Source organism: Mytilus galloprovincialis, chromosome 10 (genome assembly GCF_965363235.1).
Source record: "Mytilus galloprovincialis chromosome 10, xbMytGall1.hap1.1, whole genome shotgun sequence".
In the NCBI taxonomy this organism is placed as follows: Eukaryota; Metazoa; Mollusca; class Bivalvia; order Mytilida; family Mytilidae; genus Mytilus; species Mytilus galloprovincialis.
The window spans coordinates 81,066,398-81,088,293 of NC_134847.1; the positions used below are offsets into that span (position 1 = coordinate 81,066,398).

The 21,896-nt window shown below is 37.5% G+C and overlaps 1 protein-coding gene across 2 annotated transcripts in view; it reads left to right on the forward strand.

Moving 5' to 3' along the window:
• The window catches only part of LOC143048546 (5-cytosine rRNA methyltransferase NSUN4-like), a 29,314-nt gene that overhangs the window by 4,394 nt on the left and 3,024 nt on the right, over positions 1-21,896 (forward strand). For both annotated transcript variants that reach the window (XM_076222272.1, XM_076222271.1), the window contains exon 3: positions 731-862. In XM_076222272.1, coding sequence (XP_076078387.1) covers positions 731-862 — 132 coding nt within the window. The remainder of the gene's footprint in view (positions 1-730; positions 863-21,896) is intronic.

The window sequence follows — 21,896 nt, forward strand, 5'->3', positions numbered from 1 at the left end:
AAATGCAACATTGTTATGATCGCCATAATAAAAACAAGCATTTTGATTTTTTTTATATGAATGTATGAATCAAACATGATTTTTCAGAATATAGACATGATAGAAAAAATTAAAATCACATTTTAGTCAAAAATGACAAAATCGCAATATTGAATGCACTCAATAATTTCTGAATTTACAGTACTTAGTCAAATAATAATTATGTTTTAGCAGCTAATTTGGTTCAATATTTTCAAGTTAAGCTAAGAAACAAGTGAATAATTTGACCTCATTGAATTCTTATTTGCGTAACCTTTGATTTAACCTCTTATCTAGAGATTGATTACCGTATTTGTGCATGTATAGTCTGCACTTTTTTCCTTAAATATGTAGTTTGTACAAGGGGTGCAGACTATACACAACTATATATATATATATATATATATAGAAATGATAGACAGTTTTCGAAAGAAAAAAAAAATTCAGTTTTTTTTTCTGTATTAATAATGTATAATGAAGCTGTTTATTATATTTATTTTATTTAATTTACAGTGAACTAGACATTTATACAAAACTTTTTTCTCAATTTTTAGGGGATGAAAAGGGGATGCGGACTATACATAAATGCGTACTATACATGGCCGAATATGGTACCCATGCATTCAGCTATTTACAGGATCAACATTGAAAAGTGAAACAAGGATGAACAATAACATGAATAATGTACAGCTATGTCACATATATATTTCAGGTTATTACATGATGGACGCAGCCTCCTTATTGCCAGTTATTGCCCTTGATGTACAAGATAATGATAATGTTCTAGACATGTGTTCTGCTCCTGGTGGAAAGATGTTGACAATGTTACAGTATCCACATTCAGGTAGACAAATATCTGTGTTGTTTACTCATTTGTACAATTAACTTTACATATTACCTCATCTGTCTTGCAGTGTTATCTTCCTGTGTTATTAATGATACCAGAAACAATTCCAATGCACCAATCTTATCTTTATCAAACTTTATTGCCATTTGCATGATAACTAAAAAAAATAAAAAATCTATGATATAATAAAAACATATTGTAAAAATGGAGTGGTAATTTTGGTTGTCATCAAATAATACAAATGATACACTTATGCTTTACTTTAACAAAAAAGGGGGATTGCCCTCATTGCCATCTAATATTACTGTAGCAAGCTGCCTCTGATTATCACAACATATGACTGGTTTATCCACTGTTGATTTTAAGGGAATGAGACATAAAATGCTGCACATAGTAGAAGATTAATGAATGTACAATTCTGATTTTTTTTCCATCTCTAGTTATATACAAATTTTAGAATATGGTGTTGTTTAAAGAAGTACATAGAACAGGCTATTATTTGAACTTGAAATTATTATTAATTATAGAATTTGCAAAATTTCTTGTGCTTGAAATTTTTAATAAATTCTGTGTTTATTTGGTATTATAATGTTTTGAGCGGTTCATAACACTTTCCATAAAATGTTTTTTGTATAGATAGTGTTGTGCGCATCACAGTACATTGTATTGAAAATGTACTATCTTCTTTGTAATAGAAAGTGTTGTGTGCAGCACAGAACATTAGAGTACAGAATAAACATGGAATTTAAAAAAAAATTTCAACCACAAGAAATTATGCAAATTCCATAATTGATAATAATTCCAAGTTCAAATAATAGCCTGTTATCTATACTATTAAACGAGAAGACCTCATTTTGTGTGTCGCTTCTCTTCTTTCCATAATAAATTAATCAACACGCCTCTGTGTCCTAGTCACATTTGTCATCCATTCATATGATTATTAAGATTGAGTTATTTTGGGAGAAAAATGGAAAAAAAGGCATCTGGATATTGTCCCGTCATTGGATGAAATTTTAAGTCTGATAAGACTTCCGGTTTGCGTTTTTCTGTATACTTTGAACATACATATACTAAGAATAAAGTGTATTTTCAGAATTCTATCTGCTATCATTTTCAAGTTTACTATCCACGGCGGTTATCTATACTATTAAACGAGAAGACCTCATTTTGTGTGCCGCTTCTCTTCTTTCCACAATAAATTAATCAACATGCCTCTGTGTCCTATAGGTACAGTGCATAGTCGCATTTGTCATCCATTCATATGATTATTAAGATTGAGTTATTTTGGGAGAAAAACGAGAAAAAAGGCATCCGGATATTGTCCTGTCATTGGACGAAATTTTAAGTCTGATTAGACTTCTGGTTTGAATTTTTCTTTATACTTTGAACATACATATACTAAGAATAAAGTGTATTTTCAGAATTCTATCTGCTATCTTTTTCAAGTTTAAGAAAAACGAGAAAAAAGGCATCCGGATATTGTCCCGTCATTGGACGATTTTAAATCTGATTAGACTTCCGGTTTGCGTTTTTCTGTATACTTTGAACATACATATACTAAGAATAAAGTGTATTTTCAGAATTCTATCTGCTATCATTTCAAGTTTACTATCCACGGCGGTCACAGAGTTTATTAAATAGAAAGGGTCTGTATACTATATCAATGACCACCATGGATCGATTAGTAAACTTAGAATTGAAAGTAATTACACTATATTTATATAGTAATGAATGAATGTTCATAATATACAGATAAGCACTAAAATTATTCATATGAACTTTTGATACATTTTCTGAAATTCTCCAGTCATTAAATCTTTTACGAAATTCATTGATTACAAAAAAAAAAAGAAGTTGTGGTATGATTGCCATGTTGAGACAACTCTCCACAAGAGACCAAAATGACACAGAAATTAACAACTATAGGTCACTGTACGACCATCAACAATGAGCAAAGCCCATACCACATACTCAGCTTTAAAAGGCCCCGAACTGATGGGCGTCAAGTTGGTTACCTATTCCCTATTCCCTATTCGTTACCTATTCCCTATTCCCTATTCGTTGCCTATTCGTTACCTATTCCCTATTCCCTATTCGTTACCTATTCGTTACCTATTCCCTATTCCCTATTCGTTACCTATTCGTTACCTATTCCCTATTCCCTATTCGTTGCCTATTCGTTACCTATTCCCTATTCCCTATTCGTTACCTATTCGTTACCTATTCCCTATTCCCTATTCGTTACCTATTCGTTACTTATTTGATTTTTAATATCCTTCCCCTTTTTAATTATGGCATGGAATAGTTTAATATGGCTGCCGTTACCATGGAAACGGCACAATTGTGAAAAAAATGAGCTTTTGGTTTTTGGTGAACTGTTTGGATATGCTTCAACTCAGAATCATCATATTTTAAAACAATGTAGGTGCCCACTATATACAGGTGTTGGATGATTTTGGCGATCATTGGAACTACTATGTTGCCATGGAAACTACACCAAAATTTTCAAAATTCTCAAAATGCTCAAAACTTCATGAAACTTCACAGTAATGATGAGCAACATTGGAGTTGGAATTTCCAAAATAGGTCTTGTTACCATGGAAACAATGCAAAAAGGTCAAAAATTTCAAAAATAAGAATTTTCCGCAAACTGGATGAAACTTTACAGGAATGGTAACTGGCATAGGCAGAGTTGGATTTTGAAGTTAGAATTTTCAAAATGGCCGCCGTAACCATGGAAACAGCAAAAATATCAAAAATTCAAAATGTTCAAACTTAATGAAACTTTGCAAAAATGTTACTAGACATCTGTAGATGCTCTCTTTGACTTTGGAATTGTCAAAATGGCTGTCGCTCACCTGGTAATAGGGGGAAGAGGTGCCTTCCGTTATTGCTAGCAATTACAAATCTAGTTGTTAATAGTCTTACATATGGTAATAGTTCTGAATTGGTTGAGGTAAAATGATCTTTTTATGACCTATTTATATGTGTTTGTGCTCAACCGATCCTTTTACTTCATGTTCGATACGCATTTGTTCCTTACTTGTTTTTTATACGTTCTACCTTTTAACTGCTTTATGTCCGTATGTTTGAAGATGGATCTTGGTTCGACGGGATGAAATCACCGTGTTAGCGCTTGCGTAAAAACGAAGATGTGGTATGATTACCAATGAGACAACACTCCACATTAGACCAAAATGACACAGAAATTATCAACTATAGTTCACTGTACGGCCTTCAACAATGAGCATAGCCCAAACCGTGTAGTCACCTATAAAAGGCCCAGACATGACAACCTCATACAATTCAAACAACAAAACTGACGGCCGTATTTCATATACAAAAAAATAAACGGAAATATGTAACACAAAAACAAACGATAACTACTTAATTTCAGGCTCTTGTCTAGGGACAGGCACATACTTACATAATGTGGTAGAGTTAAACATGTAAGCAGGGTGTACATCGTTTCGGAGCATGCTATTACCTTGTTTAATTCGTTCCATCACTCGCTTATAATTCGCTTATAATACGTGTATCTTACGTTGCACCTTTTAAAACATGATTTTCAATTGTTTTGTTGTCTCTGGTGGAAGATTTGGGCTCTTAGAGGTGATATAACTCTATAAGTGCATTTGTATCCGTTCCAGCGGTCGGATAATACCCTGTTAAATATTCGTTACTAATTCGCTTTTAAAAAGTTTGTTGTACGTTGCACCTTTTAGAAAAGGATTTCCAATTGTGTTCATATCTCTGGTGGTAATAATGTGTACTTATAGATGAAATACCCCTATAAGCGCATATGTACTCGTTCCAGCGATCGGTTAATACCCTGTTACCTATTCGTTACCTATTCACTTATAGTACGTTTGTTGTACGTTGCACCTTTTAGAAAAGGATTTTCAATTAAATTCATATCTCTGATGGTAACAATGTGTTCTTAGAGATGAAATGACCCCATTAGAGCGCATGTACCCGTTCCAGCGCTCGGTAAATAACCTGTTACCTATTCGTTACTTATTCGCTTTTAATGCGCGGGGTATACGGTGCACCTTGAAATAAATCGTTTTTTAATTGTGTTCAGGTCTCTGGTGGTAAGAATGTGTTCTTAGAGATGAAATTACCCTATTAGCGCGCATGTACCCGTTCCAGCGCTCGGCTAATACCCTGTTACCTATTCGTTACCTATTCGTTACCTATTCGCTTATAATACATTTTTTTATACGTTTCACCTGTTAGAAAAGGATTTTCAATTATGTCCAGGTCTCAGACGGTAACAATGTGTTCTTAGAGATGAAATGACCCCATTAGAGCGCATGTACCCGTTCCAGCGCTCGGTAAATAACCTGTTACCTATTCGTTACCTATTCGCTTTTAATGCGCGGGGTATACGGTGCACCTTGAAATAAATCGTTTTTTAATTGTGTTCAGGTCTCTGGTGGTAAGAATGTGTTCTTAGAGATGAAATGACCCTATTAGCGCGCATGTACCCGTTCCAGCGCTCGGTTAATACCCTGTTATCCATTCGTTACCTATTCGTTACCTATTCGCTTATAATACATTTTTTTATACGTTTCACCTGCTAGAAAAGGATTTTCAATTATGTCCATGTCTCAGGTGGTAACAATGTGTTCTTAGAGATGAAATTACCCTATTAGCGCTCATGTACCCGTTCCAGTGCTCGGTAAATAATCTTGTTACCTATTCGTTACCTATTCGCTTTTAATGCGCGGGGTATACGCTGCAACTTGAAATAAATCGTGTTTTAATTGTGTTCATGTCTCAGGTGGTAACAATGTGTTCTTAGAGATTAAATGACCCCATTAGAGCGCATGTACCCGTTCCAGCGCTCGGTAAATAACCTGTTACCTATTCGTTACCTATTCGCTTTTAATGCGCGGGGTATACGGTGCACCTTGAAAGAAATCGTTTTTTAATTGTGTTCAGGTCTCTGGTGGTAAGAATGTGTTCTTAGAGATGAAATGACCCTATTAGCGCGCATGTACCCGTTCCAGCGCTTGGTTAATACCCTGTTACCTATTCGTTACCTATTCGCTTATACCGGTAATACATTTTTTTATACGTTTCACCTGTTAGAAAAGGATTTTCAATTATGTCCATGTCTCAGGTGGTAACAATGTGTTCTTAGAGATGAAATGACCCCATTAGAGCGCATGTACCCGTTCCAGCGCTCGGTAAATAACCTGTTACCTATTCGTTACCTATTCGCTTTTAATGCGCGGGGTATACGCTGCAACTTGAAATAAATCGTGTTTTAATTGTGTTCATGTCTCAGGTGGTAACAATGTGTTCTTAGAGATGAAATGACCCCATTAGAGCGCATGTACCCGTTCCAGCGCTCGGTAAATAACCTGTTACCTATTCGTTACTTATTCGCTTTTAATGCGCGGCGTATACGGTGCACCTTGAAATAAATCGTTTTTTAATTGTGTTCAGGTCTCTGGTGGTAAGAATGTGTTCTTAGAGATGAAATGACCCTATTAGCGCGCATGTACCCGTTCCAGCGCTCGGTTAATACCCTGTTACCTATTCGTTACCTATTCGTTACCTATTCGCTTATAATACATTTTTTTATACGTTTCACCTGTTAGAAAAGGATTTTCAATTATGTCCAGGTCTCAGACGGTAACAATGTGTTCTTAGAGATGAAATGACCCCATTAGAGCGCATGTACCCGTTCCAGCGCTCGGTTATTAACCTGTTACCTATTCGTTACCTATTCGCTTTTAATGCGCGGGATATACGGTGCACCTTGAAATAAATCGTTTTTTAATTGTGTTCAGGTCTCTGGTGGTAAGAATGTGTTCTTAGAGATGAAATGACCCCATTAGAGCGCATGTACCCGTTCCAGCGCTCGGTAAATAACCTGTTACCTATTCGTTACTTATTCGCTTTTAATGCGCGGGGTATACGGTGCACCTTGAAATAAATCGTTTTTTAATTGTGTTCAGGTCTCTGGTGGTAAGAATGTGTTCTTAGAGATGAAATGACCCTATTAGCGCGCATGTACCCGTTCCAGCGCTCGGTTAATACCCTGTTACCTATTCGTTACCTATTCGTTACCTATTCGCTTATAATACATTTTTTTATACGTTTCACCTGTTAGAAAAGGATTTTCAATTATGTCCAGGTCTCAGACGGTAACAATGTGTTCTTAGAGATGAAATGACCCCATTAGAGCGCATGTACCCGTTCCAGCGCTCGGTAAATAACCTGTTACCTATTCGTTACCTATTCGCTTTTAATGCGCGGGGTATACGGTGCACCTTGAAATAAATCGTTTTTTAATTGTGTTCAGGTCTCTGGTGGTAAGAATGTGTTCTTAGAGATGAAATGACCCTATTAGCGCGCATGTACCCATTCCAGCGCTTGGTTAATACCCTGTTACCTATTCGTTACCTATTCGTTACCTATTCGCTTATAATACATTTTTTTATACGTTTCACCTGTTAGAAAAGGATTTTCAATTATGTCCATGTCTCAGGTGGTAACAATGTGTTCTTAGAGATGAAATGACCCCATTAGAGCGCATGTACCCGTTCCAGCGCTCGGTAAATAACCTGTTACCTATTCGTTACCTATTCGCTTTTAATGCGCGGGGTATACGCTGCACCTTGAAATAAATCGTGTTTTAATTGTGTTCATGTCTGTTGGTAACAATGTGTTCTTAGAGATGAAATGACCCCATTAGAGCGCATGTACCCGTTCCAGCGCTCGGTAAATAACCTGTTACCTATTCGTTACCTATTCGCTTTTAATGCGCGGGGTATACGCTGCAACTTGAAATAAATCGTGTTTTAATTGTGTTCATGTCTCAGGTGGTAACAATGTGTTCTTAGAGATGAAATGACCCCATTAGAGCGCATGTACCCGTTCCAGCGCTCGGTAAATAACCTGTTACCTATTCGTTACTTATTCGCTTTTAATGCGCGGGGTATACGGTGCACCTTGAAATAAATCGTTTTTTAATTGTGTTCAGGTCTCTGGTGGTAAGAATGTGTTCTTAGAGATGAAATGACCCTATTAGCGCGCATGTACCCGTTCCAGCGCTCGGTTAATACCCTGTTACCTATTCGTTACCTATTCGTTACCTATTCGCTTATAATACATTTTTTTATACGTTTCACCTGTTAGAAAAGGATTTTCAATTATGTCCAGGTCTCAGACGGTAACAATGTGTTCTTAGAGATGAAATGACCCCATTAGAGCGCATGTACCCGTTCCAGCGCTCGGTAAATAACCTGTTACCTATTCGTTACCTATTCGCTTTTAATGCGCGGGATATACGGTGCACCTTGAAATAAATCGTTTTTTAATTGTGTTCAGGTCTCTGGTGGTAAGAATGTGTTCTTAGAGATGAAATGACCCCATTAGAGCGCATGTACCCGTTCCAGCGCTCGGTAAATAACCTGTTACCTATTCGTTACTTATTCGCTTTTAATGCGTGGGGTATACGGTGCACCTTGAAATAAATCGTTTTTTAATTGTGTTCAGGTCTCTGGTGGTAAGAATGTGTTCTTAGAGATGAAATGACCCTATTAGCGCGCATGTACCCGTTCCAGCGCTCGGTTAATACCCTGTTACCTATTCGTTACCTATTCGTTACCTATTCGCTTATAATACATTTTTTTATACGTTTCACCTGTTAGAAAAGGATTTTCAATTATGTCCAGGTCTCAGACGGTAACAATGTGTTCTTAGAGATGAAATGACCCCATTAGAGCGCATGTACCCGTTCCAGCGCTCGGTAAATAACCTGTTACCTATTCGTTACCTATTCGCTTTTAATGCGCGGGGTATACGGTGCACCTTGAAATAAATCGTTTTTTAATTGTGTTCAGGTCTCTGGTGGTAAGAATGTGTTCTTAGAGATGAAATGACCCTATTAGCGCGCATGTACCCATTCCAGCGCTTGGTTAATACCCTGTTACCTATTCGTTACCTATTCGTTACCTATTCGCTTATAATACATTTTTTTATACGTTTCACCTGTTAGAAAAGGATTTTCAATTATGTCCATGTCTCAGGTGGTAACAATGTGTTCTTAGAGATGAAATGACCCCATTAGAGCGCATGTACCCGTTCCAGCGCTCGGTAAATAACCTGTTACCTATTCGTTACCTATTCGCTTTTAATGCGCGGGGTATACGCTGCACCTTGAAATAAATCGTGTTTTAATTGTGTTCATGTCTGTTGGTAACAATGTGTTCTTAGAGATGAAATGACCCCATTAGAGCGCATGTACCCGTTCCAGCGCTCGGTAAATAACCTGTTACCTATTCGTTACTTATTCGCTTTTAATGCGCGGGGTATACGGTGCACCTTGAAATAAATCGTTTTTTAATTGTGTTCAGGTCTCTGGTGGTAAGAATGTGTTCTTAGAGATGAAATTACCATATTAGCGCGCATATACCCGTTCCAGCGCTCGGTTAATACCCTGTTACCTATTCGTTACCTATTCGTTACCTATTAGCTTATAATACATTTTTTTATACGTTGCACCTGTTAGAAAAGGATTTTCAATTATGTCCAGGTCTCAGACGGTAACAATGTGTTCTTAGAGATGAAATGACCCCATTAGAGCGCATGTACCCGTTCCAGCGCTCGGTAAATAACCTGTTACCTATTCGTTACCTATTCGCTTTTAATGCGCAGGGTATACGGTGCACCTTGAAATAAATCGTTTTTTAATTGTGTTCATGTCTGGTGGAAACAATGTGTTCTTAGAGATGAAATTACCCTATTAGCGCGCATGTACCCGTTCCAGCGCTCGGTTAATACCCTGTTACCTATTCGTTACCTATTCGTTACCTATTCGCTTATAATACATTTTTTTATACGTTTCACCTGTTAGAAAAGGATTTTCAATTATGTCCAGGTCTCAGACGGTAACAATGTGTTCTTAGAGATGAAATGACCCCATTAGAGCGCATGTACCCGTTCCTGTGCTCGGTAAATAACCTGTTACCTATTCGTTACCTATTCGCTTTTAATGCGCGGGGTATACGCTGCAACTTGAAATAAATCGTGTTTTAATTGTGTTCATGTCTGGTGGTAACAATGTGTTCTTAGAGATGAAATGACCCCATTAGAGCGCATGTACCCGTTCCAGCGCTCGGTAAATAACCTGTTACCTATTCGCTTTTAATGCGCGGGGTATACGGTGCACCTTGAAATAAATCGTTTTTTAATTGTGTTCAGGTCTCTGGTGGTAAGAATGTGTTCTTAGAGATGAAATGACCCTATTAGCGCGCATGTACCCGTTCCAGCGCTCGGTTAATACCCTGTTACCTATTCGTTACCTATTCGTTACCTATTCGCTTATAATACATTTTTTTATACGTTTCACCTGTTAGAAAAGGATTTTCAATTATGTCCAGGTCTCAGACGGTAACAATGTGTTTTTAGAGATGAAATGACCCCATTAGAGCGCATGTACCCGTTCCAGCGCTCGGTAAATAACCTGTTACCTATTCGTTACCTATTCGCTTTTAATGCGCGGGGTATACGCTGCAACTTGAAATAAATCGTGTTTTAATTGTGTTCATGTCTGGTGGTAACAATGTGTTCTTAGAGATGAAATGACCCCATTAGAGCGCATGTACCCGTTCCAGCGCTCGGTAAATAACCTGTTACCTATTCGTTACCTATTCGCTTTTAATGAGCGGGGTATACGGTGCACCTTGAAATAAATCGTTTTTTAATTGTGTTCAGGTCTCTGGTGGTAAGAATGTGTTCTTAGAGATGAAATGACCCTATTAGCGCGCATGTACCCGTTCCAGCGCTCGGTTAATACCCTGTTACCCATTCGTTACCTATTCGTTACCTATTCGCTTTTAATGCGCGGGGTATACGCTGCAACTTGAAATAAATCGTGTTTTAATTGTGTTCATGTCTCAGGTGGTAACAATGTGTTCTTAGAGATGAAATTACCCTATAAGCGCTCATGTACCCGTTCCAGTGCTCGGTAAATAATCTTGTTACCTATTCGTTACCTATTCGCTTTTAATGCGCGGGGTATACGGTGCACCTTGAAATAAATCGTTTTTTAATTGTGTTCAGGTCTCTGGTGGTAAGAATGTGTTCTTAGAGATGAAATTACCCTATCAGCGCGCATGTACCCGTTCCAGCGCTCGGTTAATACCCTGTTACCTATTCGTTACCTATTCGCTTATAATACATTTTTTTATACGTTTCACTTGTTAGAAAAGGATTTTCAATTATGTCCAGGTCTCAGACGGTAACAATGTGTTCTTAGAGATGAAATGACCCCATTAGAGCGCATGTACCCGTTCCAGCGCTCGGTAAATAACCTGTTACCTATTCGTTACCTATTCGCTTTTAATGCGCGGGGTGTACGGTGCACCTTGAAATAAATCGTTTTTTAATTGTGTTCAGGTCTCTGGTGGTAAGAATGTGTTCTTAGAGATGAAATGACCCTATTAGCGCGCATGTACCCGTTCCAGCGCTCGGTTAATACCCTGTTACCTATTCGTTACCTATTCGCATATAATACATTTTTTTATACGTTTCAACTGTTAGAAAAGGATTTTCAATTATGTCCATGTCTCAGCTGGTAACAATGTGTTCTTAGAGATGAAATGACCCTATTAGCGCGCATGTACCCGTTCCAGCGCTCGGTTTATACCCTGTTACCTATTCGTTACCTATTCGTTACCTATTCGCTTATAATACATTTTTTTATACGTTTCACTTGTTAAAAAAGGATTTTCAATTATGTCCAGGTCTCAGACGGTAACAATGTGTTCTTAGAGATGAAATGACCCCATTAGAGCGCATGTACCCGTTCCAGCGCTCGGTAAATAACCTGTTACCTATTCGTTACCTATTCGCTTTTAATGCGCGGGGTGTACGGTGCACCTTGAAATAAATCGTTTTTTAATTGTGTTCAGGTCTCTGGTGGTAAGAATGTGTTCTTGGAGATGAAATGACCCTATTAGCGCGCATGTACCCGTTCCAGCGCTCGGTTAATACCCTGTTACCTATTCGTTACCTATTCGTTACCTATTCGCATATAATACATTTTTTATACGTTTCAACTGTTAGAAAAGGATTTTCAATTATGTCCATGTCGCAGCTGGTAACAATGTGTTCTTAGAGATGAAATTACCCTATTAGCGCTCATGTACCCGTTCCACCAGAGACATGAACACAATTAAAAAACGATTTATTTCAAGATGCAACGTATACCTCGTGCATTCAAAGCAAATAAGGAACGAATAAGAAGCAGGGTATTAACTGAGCGCTGGAACGAGTACATCTGCGCTAATAGGGGTATTTCATCTAAAAGAACACATTATTACCACCAGAGATATGAACTGAATTAAAAATCCTTTTCTAAAAGATGCAACGTACAACAAACGTAATATAAGTGAATAGGTAACGAATAGGTAACAGGGTATTCACCGAGCGCTGGAACGGGTACATGCGCGCTAATAGGGTAATTTCATCTCTAAGAACACATTGTTACCACAAGAGACATGGAGACAATTAAAAATCCTTTTCTAAAAGTTGCAACATACAACAAACGTATTATAAGTGAATAGGTAACGAATAGGTAACGAATAGGTAATAGGGTATTAAACGAGCGCTGGAACGGGTTCATGCGCTCTAATAGGGTCATTTCATCTCTAAGAACACATTGTTACCACCAGACATGAACACAATTAAAACACGATTTATTTCAAGTTGCAGCGTATACCCCGCGCATTAAAAGCGAATATGTAACGAATAGGTAACAGGTTATTTACCGAGCGCTGGAACGGGTACATGCGCTCTAATGGGGTCATTTCATCTCTAAGAACACATTGTTACCGTCTGAGACCTGGACATAATTGAAAATCCTTTTCTAACAGGTGAAACGTATAAAAAAATGTATTATAAGCGAATAGGTAACGAATAGGTAACGAATAGGTAACAGGGTATTAACCGAGCGCTGGAACGGGTACATGCCCGCTAATAGGGTAATTTCATCTCTAAGAACACATTCTTACCACAAGAGACCTGAACACAATTAAACCAGGTGCTCCGCAGGGCGCAGCTTTATACGACCGCAGAGGTCGAACCCTGAACAGTTGGGGCAAGTATGGACAAAACATTCTAGCGTGATACAGCTCTGAATTTGGATTGTGATCAAATTTTTGACATTACATGGGTTTTTTTTACACAAAACAAATGTCAAGATTTTACAAATTTTACAATTAAAGATTTCTTCTTCAAACTTTTTAAATCTAAAATTAAATAGTTGACACAGCATAGGTTTCTAACACAGAATGAATGTGGTCTAATGAACTTAAAAGTTTGTTTTTGCCTTTTAGCAATTCACTATGCTGTTGAATATTAATCCTCTCAAAAAAAAGTTTGAAGAAATTTTCTTTTTATTTATGAAATCTGAAATGAGAAAAATTTAACCCCCCCCCCCTTTTTTCACATCCCCGTTTCCCTTTTTCCAAAACTGATATCAATTCAAATTTCTAATGGAGTTTGCAACAATAACTACTCTTTTAAATACATCATAAAAATTAAAATGTAAAATAAAGTGCTTGTTATCACTGAATGGTAAAGATTGGTTGGTAGTAAAAGTGAATATACATTGTTTATTGTATAGAACAATAAAAAAAACTTCATCAGCAACATTTTATATTGGCAAATTTCCAATGAAGTTATTTACATAAAGTTATTGGCAAATAAAAATAGAAAATGACATCATAGTCATGTCTGGCAAATGTCCAACATACATTATCTAAAATCATTTTAGATAAGATAAGGAAATAAGATGTAAAAAAAATGCTTGTTATCACTGAATGGTAAAGATTATTTTAATTTATCAGTTGGTAGTAAAAAGTGAATATACATTGTATATTGTATATAACAAAGATTTAAGTTGATTCTGGACAAAGAAAGATAACTCCAATTAAAAAAAAATCTTGCTATTGCACAATATTTTGCAATTAGATATTTCTTGCTTACTATTCTGGACAAAGAAAGATAACTCTAATTAAAAAAAAATTTGCTATTTCACAATATTGTGCAATTAGATATTTCTTGCCATTGCGCAATACTGTGCCATTGAAAAGACTTGCTATTGCACAATACTTAATATAATAATTTTAGATCCTGATTTGGACCAACTTGAAAACTGGGCCCAAAATAAAAAATCTAAGTACATTTTTGGATTCAGCATATCAAAGAACCCCAAGATTTCAATTTTTGTTAAAATCAGACTAAGTTTAATTTTGGACCCTTTGGACTTTAGTGTAGACCAATTTGAAAACAGGACCAAAAATGAAGAATCTACATACACAGTTAGATTTGGTATATCAAAGAACCCCATTTATTCAATTTTTGATGAAATCAAACAAAGTTTAATTTTGGACCCGATTTGGACCAACTTGAAAACTGGGCCAATAATCAAGAATCTAAGTACATTTTTAGATTCAGCATATCAAAGAACCTAACTGATTCATTTTTTGTCAAAATCAAACTAAGTTTAATTTTGGACCCTTTGGACCTTAATGTAGACCAATTTGAAAACGGGACCAAAAGTTAAGAATTTACATACACAGTCATGACAGTTAGATTCGGCATATCAAAGAACCCCAATTATTCAATTTTGATGAAATCAAACAAAGTTTAATTTTGGTCCCTTTGGGCCCCTTATTCTGTTGGGACCAAAACTCCCAAAATCAATACCAACCTTCCTTTTATGGTCATAAACCTTGTGTTTAAATTTCATAAATTTCTATTTACTTATACTAACGTTATGGTGCGAAAACCAAGAAAAATGCTTATTTGGGTCCCTTTTTGGCCCCTAATTCCTAAACTGTTGGGACCTAAACTCCCAAAATCAATACCAACCTTCCTTTTGTAGTCATTAACATTGTGTTTAGATTTCATTGATTTCTATTTACTTAAACTAAAGTTATTGTGCGAAAACCAAGAATAATGCTTATTTGGGCCCTTTTTTGGCCCCTAATTTCTAAACTGTTGAAACCAAAACTCCCAAAATCAATCCCAACCGTTCTTTTGTGGTCATAAACCTTGTGTCAAAATTTCATAGATTTCTATTCACTTAAACTAAAGTTATAGTGCGAAAACCAAGAAAATGCTTATTTGGGCCCTTTTTGGCCCTTTATTCCTAAAATGTTGGGACCAAAACTCCCAAAATCAATACCAACCTTCCTTTTGTGGTCATAAACCTTGTGTTAAAATTTCATAGATTTCCATTCCCTTTTACTAAAGTTAGAGTGCGAAAACTAAAAGTATTCGGACGACGACGACGACGACGACGACGACGACGACGCCGACGACGCCAACGTGATAGCAATATACGACGAAATTTTTTTCAAATTTTGCGGTCGTATAAAAACGATTTATTTCAAGGTGCACCGTATACCCCGCGCATTAAAAGCGAATAAGTAACGAATAGGTAACAGGTTATTTACCGAGCGCTGGAACGGGTACATGCGCTCTAATGGGGTCATTTCATCTCTAAGAACACATTGTTACTACCAGACATGAACACAATTAAAACACGACTTATTTCAAGGTGCAGCGTATACCCCGCGCATTAAAAGCGAATAGGTAACGAATAGGTAACAGGTTATTTACCGAGCGCTGGAACGGGTACATGCGCTCTAATGGGGTCATTTCATCTCTAAGAACACATTGTTACCACCAGACATGAACACAATTAAAACACGATTTATTTCAAGTTGCAGCGTATACCCCGCGCATTAAAAGCGAATAGGTAACGAATAGGTAACAGGTTATTTACCGAGCGCAGGAACGGGTACATGCGCTCTAATGGGGTCATTTCATCTCTAAGAACACATTGTTACCGTCTGAGACCTGGACATAATTGAAAATCCTTTTCTAACAGGTGAAACGTATAAAAAAATGTATTATAAGCGAATAGGTAACGAATAGGTAACGAATAGGTAACAGGGTATTAACCGAGCGCTGGAACGGGTACATGCGCGCTAATAGGGTAATTTCATCTCTAAGAACACATTGTTTCCACCAGACATGAACACAATTAAAAAACGATTTATTTCAAGGTGCACCGTATACCCCGCGCATTAAAAGCGAATAGGTAACGAATAGGTAACAGGTTATTTACCGAGCGCTGGAACGGGTACATGCGCTCTAATGGGGTCATTTCATCTCTAAGAACACATTGTTACCGTCTGAGACCTGGACATAATTGAAAATCCTTTTCTAACAGGTGCAACGTATAAAAAAATGTATTATAAGCGAATAGGTAACGAATAGGTAACAAATAGGTAACAGGGTATTAACCGAGCGCTGGAACGGGTATATGCGCGCTAATATGGTAATTTCATCTCTAAGAACACATTCTTACCACCAGAGACCTGAACACAATTAAAAAACGATTTATTTCAAGGTGCACCGTATACCCCGCGCATTAAAAGCGAATAAGTAACGAATAGGTAACAGGTTATTTACCGAGCGCTGGAACGGGTACATGCGCTCTAATGGGGTCATTTCATCTCTAAGAACACATTGTTACCAACAGACATGAACACAATTAAAACACGATTTATTTCAAGGTGCAGCGTATACCCCGCGCATTAAAAGCGAATAGGTAACGAATAGGTAACAGGTTATTTACCGAGCGCTGGAACGGGTACATGCGCTCTAATGGGGTCATTTCATCTCTAAGAACACATTGTTACCACCTGAGACATGGACATAATTGAAAATCCTTTTCTAACAGATGAAACGTATAAAAAAATGTATTATAAGCGAATAGGTAACGAATAGGTAACGAATAGGTAACAGGGTATTAACCAAGCGCTGGAACGGGTACATGCGCGCTAATAGGGTCATTTCATCTCTAAGAACACATTCTTACCACCAGAGACCTGAACACAATTAAAAAACGATTTATTTCAAGGTGCACCGTATACCCCGCGCATTAATAGCGAATAGGTAACGAATAGGTAACAGGTTATTTACCGAGCGCTGGAACGGGTACATGCGCTCTAATGGGGTCATTTCATCTCTAAGAACACATTGTTACCACCTGAGACATGAACACAATTAAAACACGATTTATTTCAAGTTGCAGCGTATACCCCGCGCATTAAAAGCGAATAGGTAACGAATAGGTAACAAGATTATTTACCGAGCACTGGAACGGGTACATGAGCGCTAATAGGGTAATTTCATCTCTAAGAACACATTGTTACCACCTGAGACATGGACATAGTTGAAAATCCTTTTCTAACAGGTGAAACGTATAAAAAAATGTATTATAAGCGAATAGGTAACGAATAGGTAACGAATGGATAACAGGGTATTAACCGAGCGCTGGAACGGGTACATGCGCGCTAATAGGGTCATTTCATCTCTAAGAACACATTCTTACCACCAGAGACCTGAACACAATTAAAAAACGATTTATTTCAAGGTGCACCGTATACCCCGCGCATTAAAAGCGAATAGGTAACGAATAGGTAACAGGTTATTTACCGAGCGCTGGAACGGGTACATGCGCTCTAATGGGGTCATTTCATCTCTAAGAACACATTGTTACCGTCTGAGACCTGGACATAATTGAAAATCCTTTTCTAACAGGTGAAACGTATAAAAAAATGTATTATAAGCGAATAGGTAACGAATAGGTAACGAATAGGTAACAGGGTATTAACCGAGCGCTGGAACGGGTAAATGCGCGCTAATAGGGTCATTTCATCTCTAAGAACACATTCTTACCACCAGAGACCTTAACACAATTAAAAAACGATTTATTTCAAGGTGCACCGTATACCCCGCGCATTAAAAGCGAATAAGTAACGAATAGGTAACAGGTTATTTACCGAGCGCTGGAACGGGTACATGCGCTCTAATGGGGTCATTTCATCTCTAAGAACACATTCTTACCACCAGAGACCTGAACACAATTAAAAAACGATTTATTTCAAGGTGCACCGTATACCCCGCGCATTAAAAGCGAATAGGTAACGAATAGGTAACAGGTTATTTACCGAGCGCTGGAACGGGTACATGCGCTCTAATGGGGTCATTTCATCTCTAAGAACACATTGTTACCGTCTGAGACCTGGACATAATTGAAAATCCTTTTCTAACAGGTGAAACGTATAAAAAAATGTATTATAAGCGAATAGGTAACGAATAGGTAACAGGGTATTAACCGAGCGCTGGAACGGGTACATGCGCGCTAATAGGGTCATTTCATCTCTAAGAACACATTCTTACCACCAGAGACCTGAACACATTTAAAAAACGATTTATTTCAAGGTGCACCGTATACCCCGCGCATTAAAAGCGAATAAGTAACGAATAGGTAACAGGTTATTTACCGAGCGCTGGAACGGGTACATGCGCTCTAATGGGGTCATTTCATCTCTAAGAACACATTGTTACCACCTGAGACATGGACATAATTGAAAATCCTTTTCTAACAGGTGAAACGTATAAAAAAATGTATTACCGGTATAAGCGAATATGTAACGAATAGGTAACAGGGTATTAACCAAGCGCTGGAACGGGTACATGCGCGCTAATAGGGTCATTTCATCTCTAAGAACACATTCTTACCACCAGAGACCTGAACATAATTAAAAAACGATTTATTTCAAGGTGCACCGTATACCCCGCGCATTAAAAGCGAATAGGTAACGAATAGGTAACAGGTTATTTACCGAGCGCTGGAACGGGTACATGCGCTCTAATGGGGTCATTTCATCTCTAAGAACACATTGTTACCACCTGAGACATGAACACAATTAAAACACGATTTATTTCAAGTTGCAGCGTATACCCCGCGCATTAAAAGCGAATAGGTAACGAATAGGTAACAAGATTATTTACCGAGCACTGGAACGGGTACATGAGCGCTAATAGGGTAATTTCATCTCTAAGAACACATTGTTACCACCTGAGACATGGACATAATTGAAAATCCTTTTCTAACAGGTGAAACGTATAAAAAAATGTATTATAAGCGAATAGGTAACGAATAGGTAACGAATGGATAACAGGGTATTAACCGAGCGCTGGAACGGGTACATGCGCGCTAATAGGGTCATTTCATCTCTAAGAACACATTCTTACCACCAGAGACCTGAACACAATTAAAAAACGATTTATTTCAAGGTGCACCGTATACCCCGCGCATTAAAAGCGAATAGGTAACGAATAGGTAACAGGTTATTTACCGAGCGCTGGAATGGGTACATGCGCTCTAATGGGGTCATTTCATCTCTAAGAACACATTGTTACCGTCTGAGACCTGGACATAATTGAAAATCCTTTTCTAACAGGTGAAACGTATAAAAAAATGTTTTATAAGCGAATAGGTAACGAATAGGTAACGAATAGGTAACAGGGTATTAGCCGAGCGCTGGAACGGGTACATGCGCGCTAATAGGGTAATTTCATCTCTAAGAACACATTCTTACCACCAGAGACCTGAACACAATTAAAAAACGATTTATTTCAAGGTGCACCGTATACCCCGCGCATTAAAAGCGAATAAGTAACGAATAGGTAACAGGTTATTTACCGAGCGCTGGAACGGGTACATGCGCTCTAATGGGGTCATTTCATCTCTAAGAACACATTGTTACCGTCTGAGACCTGGACATAATTGAAAATCCTTTTCTAACAGGTGAAACGTATAAAAAAATGTATTATAAGCGAATAGGTAACGAATAGGTAACGAATAGGTAACAGGGTATTAGCCGAGCGCTGGAACGGGTACATGCGCGCTAATAGGGTAATTTCATCTCTAAGAACACATTCTTACCACCAGAGACCTGAACACAATTAAAAAACGATTTATTTCAAGGTGCACCGTATACCCCGCGCATTAAAAGCGAATAAGTAACGAATAGGTAACAGGTTATTTACCGAGCGCTGGAACGGGTACATGCGCTCTAATGGGGTCATTTCATCTCTAAGAACACATTGTTACCATCAGAGATATGAATTTAATTGAAAATCCTTTTCTAAAAGGTGCAACGTACAACAAACGTACTATAAGTGAATAGGTAACGAATAGGTAACAGGGTATTAACCGATCGCTGGAACGAGTACATATGCGCTTATAGGGGTATTTCATCTATAAGAACACATTATTACCACCAGAGATATGAACACAATTGGAAATCCTTTTCTAAAAGGTGCAACGTACAACAAACTTTTTAAAAGCGAATTAGTAACGAATATTTAACAGGGTATTATCCGACCGCTGGAACGGATACAAATGCACTTATAGAGTTATATCACCTCTAAGAGCCCAAATCTTCCACCAGAGACAACAAAACAATTGAAAATCATGTTTTAAAAGGTGCAACGTAAGATACACGTATTATAAGCGAATTATAAGCGAGTGATGGAACGAATTAAACAAGGTAATAGCATGCTCCGAAACGATGTACACCCTGCTTACATGTTTAACTCTACCACATTATGTAAGTATGTGCCTGTCCCTAGACAAGAGCCTGAAATTAAGTAGTTATCGTTTGTTTTTGTGTTACATATTTCCGTTTATTTTTTTGTATATGAAATACGGCCGTCAGTTTTGTTGTTTGAATTGTATGAGGTTGTCATGTCTGGGCCTTTTATAGGTGACTACACGGTTTGGGCTATGCTCATTGTTGAAGGCCGTACAGTGAACTATAGTTGATAATTTCTGTGTCATTTTGGTCTAATGTGGAGTGTTGTCTCATTGGTAATCATACCACATCTTCGTTTTTACGCAAGCGCTAACACGGTGATTTCATCCCGTCGAACCAAGATCCATCTTCAAACATACGGACATAAAGCAGTTAAAAGGTAGAACGTATAAAAAACAAGTAAGGAACAAATGCGTATCGAACATGAAGTAAAAGGATCGGTTGAGCACAAACACATATAAATAGGTCATAAAAAGATCATTTTACCTCAACCAATTCAGAACTATTACCATATGTAAGACTATTAACAACTAGATTTGTAATTGCTAGCAATAACGGAAGGCACCCCTTCCCCCTATTACCAGGTGAGCGACAGCCATTTTGACAATTCCAAAGTCAAAGAGAGCATCTACAGATGTCTAGTAACATTTTTGCAAAGTTTCATTAAGTTTGAACATTTTGAATTTTTGATATTTTTGCTGTTTCCATGGTTACGGCGGCCATTTTGAAAATTCTAACTTCAAAATCCAACTCTGCCTATGCCAGTTACCATTCCTGTAAAGTTTCATCCAGTTTGCGGAAAATTCTTATTTTTGAAATTTTTGACCTTTTTGCATTGTTTCCATGGTAACAAGACCTATTTTGGAAATTCCAACTCCAATGTTGCTCATCATTACTGTGAAGTTTCATGAAGTTTTGAGCATTTTGAGAATTTTGAAAATTTTGGTGTAGTTTCCATGGCAACATAGTAGTTCCAATGATCGCCAAAATCATCCAACACCTGTATATAGTGGGCACCTACATTGTTTTAAAATATGATGATTCTGAGTTGAAGCATATCCAAACAGTTCACCAAAAACCAAAAGCTCATTTTTTTCACAATTGTGCCGTTTCCATGGTAACGGCAGCCATATTAAACTATTCCATGCCATAATTAAAAAGGGGAAGGATATTAAAAATCAAATAAGTAACGAATAGGTAACGAATAGGGAATAGGGAATAGGTAACGAATAGGTAACGAATAGGGAATAGGGAATAGGTAACGAATAGGCAACGAATAGGGAATAGGGAATAGGTAACGAATAGGTAACGAATAGGGAATAGGGAATAGGTAACGAATAGGTAACGAATAGGGAATAGGGAATAGGTAACGAATAGGCAACGAATAGGGAATAGGGAATAGGTAACGAATAGGGAATAGGGAATAGGTAACCAACTTGACGCCCATCCCGAACTGACAATGTAAAACAATTCAAACCAGAAAACTAGCGGCCTTATTTATGTACAAAAAATGAACGAAAAATATGTAACACATAAACAAA